General features: G+C 41.3%; 1 protein-coding gene across 1 annotated transcript in view; it reads right to left on the reverse strand.

Moving 5' to 3' along the window:
• The window catches only part of cep120 (centrosomal protein 120), a 40,088-nt gene that overhangs the window by 3,274 nt on the left and 29,314 nt on the right, over positions 1–7,500 (reverse strand). Inside the window, exon 19 of the mRNA XM_082188858.1 lies at positions 513–658. Coding sequence (XP_082044984.1) covers positions 513–658 — 146 coding nt within the window. The remainder of the gene's footprint in view (positions 1–512; positions 659–7,500) is intronic.

The following is a 7,500-nucleotide window of genomic DNA, read 5'->3' on the forward strand; positions in this document are numbered from 1 at the left end:
TGCTCTTCTATCAGCTTGAATCAGTCGGCCCATTCTCCTCTGACCTCTAGCATCAACAAGGCATTTTCGCCCACAGGACTGCCGCATACTGGATGTTTTTCCCTTTTCCCACCATTCTTTGTAAACCCTAGAAATGGTTGTGCGTGAAAATCCCAGTAACTGAGCAGATTGTGAAATACTCAGACCGGCCCGTCTGGCACCAACAACCATGCCACGCTCAAAATTGCTTAAATCACCTTTCTTTCCCATTCTGACATTCAGTTTGGAGTTCAGGAGATTGTCTTGACCAGGACCACACCCCTAAATGCATTGAAGCAACTGCCATGTGATTGGTTGATTAGATAATTGCATTAATGAGAAATTGAACAGGTGTTCCTAATAATCCTTTAGGTGAGTGTATAGTAAAGTGTAAGTTATTCCTGGTGTTTCTGATGTTGTACCTGTTGAGCTGGTTGCGGATGTGAATATATAGTAAAGTGTAAGTTATTCCTGGTATTTGTGATGTGTTGTACCTGTTGAGCTGGTTGCGGATGTCCTGCAGCTCGTGCTTCTCGCTCGTGACGGCCTCCTTCTCTTCAGACGCCAGGTATCGAAGCCTCATGTGCTCCAGCTCCTGCTGCTGCTTCTTCAAGCGTGTCATGGCGTTCTCCTGCTCACGCTGAACACACACACACACACACACACACTCAACTATCAGCACAACCAACACCATCTTATCACACACATTCACATTGAGATACAGTTTAAAAATATAAAAGAATAGTCATCAATGGCACGATAACGACACAGGAATAATGTAACTGGAAACACTTTCAGAGTGACTTATTCCTGCAGATGAAGGAGAAAAACACTGACAGCCAATCAGCATTTAAACTCCAGCGCTTATAATAATAAACAGAACGATATCATATATGGTGTTACTGCTGCTGCAGAGCAAGTACGGGACTTGCTACTTCCAATACATAAACGACACGCTGTTGTGAACAAGACATGTGGCTTTACAATATAGCGTACATGAATAACCCACAGCAGATCTATACAGGTGGAGCTGGGGAAGGGGGAGGGTTTCTGAAAGCTTCCAGTAGTTGAAGGTTGAGCTCATTGGCTACTGATACAGCAGGAACCAATCAGCTGTGCCCTATCAGCTTTCGCACCGGGTAGTTCTAGGAACGAGCCAACAGGGTGTTTCCCCGAGAACTAATGGTTCCCTCAGGAACGTTTTCCTGGTTGCATTCGCAGTGCCAGTAGGAACCCTGAAGTGACGAAAGCCACGCGTGTTGAGACTTTTATTTTGACGGCTCTGAGAACGCCAGAACACACAGCGCTCACATTCTCCGTGTTCATTAGTTTAAGATCTGTCTAACAGTCCTGTCTAATATGTTATTATATAGAACTGTTATACACAGAAAGTAGACAATATTAGCGTATGCCGTGTTTGATGTCCAGTGTTGCTGAGCAGAAACACATAATCATGTTTCTCTTGGTCCCTCAAAGTTACGTTGGGTTTTCTCCTCAGCGTAGATGGTTAAGAGCTTCATCTATCACTGTTTACATGTTTGTAGAGTTAGTTTCTGGAGTAAATATAGGCTATAATCAGCGATCACTGACGTCACGGATAGTTCCTCTAGCGCTGGCTTAGACCGACTCTGAAGGAGGAGTAAATCAGTTCCTCCAAAAGAGTTCCTAGAACTAAAATCGTTCCTAGTTCCTGCGGTGCGAACGCGCAAAAAACCGGGAACTTCCGCCAATAGTTCTAGGAACTATGAAAAGGTTCGAAAGCCCCTTAAACCAGCGCTATAGGAACTACAGTGACGTTAGTGTTCGTTGATTGGCTGAACGCACGCGAAACACCAGAACCCGCCATTATTAAAAAGGCTGTGTAAACACACAGATTATAGCCTATATTTACTCCAGAAAACTCTACGAACATGTAAACAGTGATAGATGAGCCTCTTTATCTTTACTATTACCCCTTTTCCACCAAGGCAGAGCTGGTGCTGGTTCGGAGCCAGAGCCTAGTTTCAAATCGGTTCTTTGTTTTTCGACCGCCAAAGCACCAGCTCCGAACCAGTAAAACTGGTTCTTAACCCTCTGAGGTCTGAGTGGTTTTTGGGGTCCTTGAGATGTTCTGACATGCCCTGACATTTGTGCTTTTTTCAGTTGCTTATAAACATATTAATGGCAAAGGTATAATTACACTCTATTTAGCACAAACAGGGCTACCATAATATGTGAGCAACATGCATGTACATGTTTGTATTTTTGAGAGAATAATGTTTATGCATGGTTATTGAAAAAACTAAAAACTAAAGTTTCTGAAATAAGGCCACAAAACACATACTAAATACGTGTCAATAAGACTTTTGACTAATTGATGTCTTTGCCTAGAGTTTTTTCTTCAAAATGATGTGAAAATCATCCTGCCCTTATCATTCACATAACACAATACATTGATTTAAATCTTGTAAAACACTTTTTGTTTGTAAAGGCAATATGCGCAAGGGGCATCAACCATTCAACAGCATCATGCATATGTAGTGGTTCACACCTGAGGAGACAATGGGGCCCGCATACTTAATGAGCCATTCATTCAGGTGTGTCACCTATAGCCACAAGAAAGAATGCAAGAGCAATATATATACAGTATATATATATATATATATATATATATATATATATATATATATATATATATATATATATATATATTCTACCAAATTGGTTCACAGTTGGAAGCATGTCAATTTATTTATTTTTTTCACAAATTTTGCTTGCAAATTGTATAATATCCAAGGAAAACATGTCTATTAATTGTGCAGTTAATTCTCATACTGTATTTTCAGTTTTGGAATATGTATCCTCTCCCCAAATTTGTCAATAATAAAACACAATAAAAATTATTTAAAGAAAATGCTTATATTTACCTTTTAAAATGTGTTTACATCTACCTTGTAAATATATATTTTTTTATTAAAAAGGTTACAATTACAACAACAATTGAAGTGTAATCTTTCTTTGTAAAAACTAAAGTATACATTTTATCATACATATTTCAAACTTCGAATATAGCCTACATTGACAAAACATACTATATTTAACATATTAGCAAAAATTGGCAAACAAAAGCTTATTTGAGGTGGCAGATATTTTACAGTAAAAATGTGTAATCTATCCAAAACTAATCAACGAAATGTTGTCTTTCATATGTCTGTAACATAGGTCTTTCGTTTTTATTATAAGGAATATAAATGTTAATTTGCAGTTTAATACGTTGCTTATACAAATACATTTTATTTCAACATATTTCAATCGATTTTACTCAGTATAGCAAAATAGTTTGCTAAAAGCAGATAATTTATTCACACACAGAAACGAAATTCAAATTTAAACCGTCTTTTTGCGAGTTGTGGTAAACAGCGCATCTCTGCCGTTCATTCATTCACACAGAAACGCGATTTACTTGAGAATGAAAAAAAAAACTTACTACATTATTCCATCCGTTGCTCCTCGAAATACCAGCACTTCTGAGGTAAGTTTTCCATTATTATTATTCCTCACAGCGCTGCGAGACAGTGTAGACAACTACACTTATCTGAATAAACTTGATGTGTTTTCTCGAGCTGATATGTGGGCGTTCACAGTTCGTATGGGATCGTCTCAGTCATTTGCGTTTGAATAGCGCGCACTCTCCGTGGGCGGGGCCGATTATAACGTAATGAGATGAGATGAGATCGACTGGAATCGCTCTCTTTTAATACAGATTTCACAAGATGAGAATATTTGTTTTTTATATAAATTACTTCATTTAAAAGAAGAGAATTCAAGCTTCATGCCTGTGTGTCTGTATGCCTGTTTGACTGAGTATTCGCTGAGTTATTGTTCATTTTCGGACGCGTTTCAGAATGGACTTCACTGGCAGAGAGAAGGCAGAACTCGCTTCGTGTTTATTTTTCTTTATTTGGCAAAAAGCACAACACTTTGTTTTTATTGTGAGTATACACAAAAATAATACACATTTAACAGAATCGATTGATGTATGAAACTCCTATGGAAAATCAAAGTCAACAGAGTATTTATGAGTTTCTTTTACATTGATAAAAAAAAAGCGAGCTGGTATCGCCGGCGATACCGTAGACCTCAGGGGGTTAAGTAGCACCAAATCATTGCAGGGTCTAGAACGGAGCCAAGAAAGAACCGCTTGCGTCAGAGGCTGGGGGCGGGGTTAACGTGGCCAACAAGACTGAAGAGAAACTTGTGACCGCCATTTTTAAATAGCAGCTAGTCGAGCTAATAGCAGCTCGATTATAATATCCGATTCCGTCTTTGTAAGTTACGGCGAGCTGCACGAACGCGTTGGATTCGCCGTGTTTGGATGCCGATTTATTTTCGCAAACCCATGAGCATCCATAGTAACGCAACGTCTATTATTGTTGATGCCTTGTTCGAGATGCATCGGAGCAGCGTGGACCGATCAGAGCTGCGGGAGTGTTTGGAGATCATACGACTCCTTGTGCTTTTTGATCGCTTTCGCAGTGCTTTGATTTCATGTGCTGATCGTTCTGCGAGAAGCCGATGCATCTCGAACAAGTCTGGTGTGTTTGTGTTTGGCGCTGCCGCACTAGCGTTGCTGGGCAACATGATACGTATGCAGTGACGTAAGATATAGCTCTGTTGTGGCTCTCTGGCCGGTGGAAACGCAAACCGGTTCTTAGTAAGCTCGTCAGTCGAACCAACTCCGAACTGGCAATAGCTCTAGCTCTGAACCAGCACCCGGTTCTTGTTGGTGGAAAAGGGGTAACTGAGGAGAAAACCCAACGTAACTTTGAGGAGATCAAGAGAAACATGATTATGTGTTTCTGCTCAGCAACACTGGACATCAACACACGGCATACGCTAATAACTCTCCATTACCGTCTACAGGGCTCTACACTTACTTTTTGAACAAGGAGCACTGGTGCGCCTAAATAAAAAAATTTAGGAGCACAGATAAATATTTGGGGGCACAGTCATTTTTGTTGTATAAGTTTATCATTATAGAGCATGTGAGCGGAGTGGAGCGGGAGCGAGCGGGGAGCGCGAGCGGGCGGATCTTGGACAGAGCGCAGAGCGGCAATTTCAAAAGGACGGAGCGTCGCCCTATTTCCCGCTCCAATTCCGCTCCGCTCACGCCACGCATCAGTCAAAAAATGCGCCATGAAGAAGAAAAAACATATATAGGCATAGCCTAAGTCGCACTGGACTATAAGTCGCATTTATTTAGACATTTATTTATTTAAAAAAAACAAAAAACAATGTTACAGATGGGACAGTTCTCCGTTACGGACGTGAGCGCTCTGACAGCGGCACTAAAAGACTGCTTTAAAACTTTCACTGAGACCTCAAACAGAAAGCACAAAGCCTGTCTTTAAATTTAATTTCGTTTTGTATTAATTGTATCTTAATTTTGATCAGTGTTTCATCAACCAATTGTCTGGATTTAATAAATAAGTAAATATATTAGAAAATAGATAATCACGACACGAAGGCGCCGGCGGGTGAACCTGGAGTTTGTCTCATAAATGAACCGAAACTCAGCGTATAGCCTACTTGCCTGACAGACCTGAGACATGTATATAAAGCTTGAAATGTCTACTTTTAAACAGAACAATTCAAAACTAAAGAAAACAGACTGCTCTCTTATGTCATCCGTATGAAATGTGCATTTCTCTCTGGGGCGTTCAATACTGCGAAGATCGCGAGTCAGCATCTTTCCAGCCGACAAAGACATAAAAAAAATGGTTTATTAGTAAACAATTAAAATGTCTCCTGCTATATTTTACATATTCATAATCATTCATTTTGCCGGTTTGTTGTGACTGCTTTTAGGTGCGTTATTGGCGGTGCCACCCTTAGGCCTACATGTTACATGAACGCATCAACACCGAAAACATGGAGATTTTTTTCTTTTGGGGGCATTTTGTTTGTGTTCAGACTTTCTCAGTTGTCTTTAGGCGCGATGTTAGAGGACGCTGCTAATAAAGTTGCTAGTATGACCTACACATATTGGATTCACGTTTATTATTATAGGCTATTTAAAAAAAATACCCCATTTTTTATGCCGTTTGTATCATTTTATTTTGTTGTATTTATCCGCCACACCTTGGCCGGTCCGTGAAAATATTGTCTGATATTAAACCGGTCCGTGACGCAAAAAAAGGTTGGGGACCGCTACAAGTGATATACATGTAGATTTGTTTCCTTTTTTGGAGCGAGCGGGGGTCGATTTGAGTGGAGCGCGAAGCAAACTGCGTTGAGCGCTGAGCGATAATGAGCGGAGCGGCCTGATGTAGCTTAGAGCGGGGGAGCGGAGGGGTGAACAGTTCCGTGAGCGATGAGCGGAGATTCTCACCGCTCCACTCCGCTCATATGCTCTGCTAGCTACTGAAGATTTAGGCCTAAATAACTGATCTCCCGGTAATATAGTGTCCCACTCTGCCCCTCCTCATGATGATGTATTTGCAGCTGTTTCTATAGAAAAATGCTGTGTCACTCGCACAAGTGCGCCCAAATATTTTTTCACGTTCGCACGCCGAAATATTTACTCGCATGTGCGAGTGAAATGGGCGCACTGTGGTGCCCTGGTCTACCTTCAGTGTATGACAGTTCTATATAATAACGTACAAGACAGATCGTAAACTAATGAACACGGAGAATGTGAGCGCTGTGTGTTCAGGCGTTCTCAGAGCCGTCAAAATAAAAGTCTCAACATGCGTGGCTTTCGTCACTTCAGAGTTCCTACTGGCACTGCGAACGCAACCAGGAAAACGTTCCTAGGGGAACCATTAGTTCTCGGGGAAACACCCTGGAGGCTAGATCCTAGAACTGAGATCCTAGAACTGAGATCCTAAAACTGAGATCCTAAAACTGAGATCCTAAAACTGAGATCCTAAAACTGAGATCCTAAAACTCTTGATTATATTGATGATGTGTTTGAGGTAATCTCATTCCATTTGCAGTTTTCCTGACGCGTTACAACATAGTAAAACATTCGCAGCAGCGAGAAGTGAAAACACACACACACACACACACACACACACTCAGACCTGGCCTTGACTCACAGCCAAAACTCTGCTGAAGGAAAACACACAAAACTATCCTGAAGATCTGAGTCTCCTTCACTACCCGTGAAGCGTTCCCAGAGTTCTCGTCGAGGTGTGTGTGTGTGTGTGTGTGTGTGTGTGTGTGAGATAAAGGCTGAGGATGGCTTGTGTAAACACACGCGTGACCAGTGAATGACCCGTCTCACCGCGACTCAAGAACAGTTTTCTGCAGAGACTCGTCCTGACGGGGAACATTCGGGCCGTTTCACTGAAGACAGATCTGGACACTCATGATGAACACATGTGCCCTCTGTCGGCTCAAAGAGCTGGAACACACACTACCAGGCGAAGGTTTGGGGTCGGGAAGATTTTTAATGTTTTTAAAAGAAGTCTCTTCCGCTCACAAAGACTGCGTTTACTA

Source organism: Leuciscus leuciscus (genome assembly GCF_965113295.1).
Source record: "Leuciscus leuciscus genome assembly, chromosome: 13".
NCBI classification, from domain to species: Eukaryota; Metazoa; Chordata; class Actinopteri; order Cypriniformes; family Leuciscidae; genus Leuciscus; species Leuciscus leuciscus.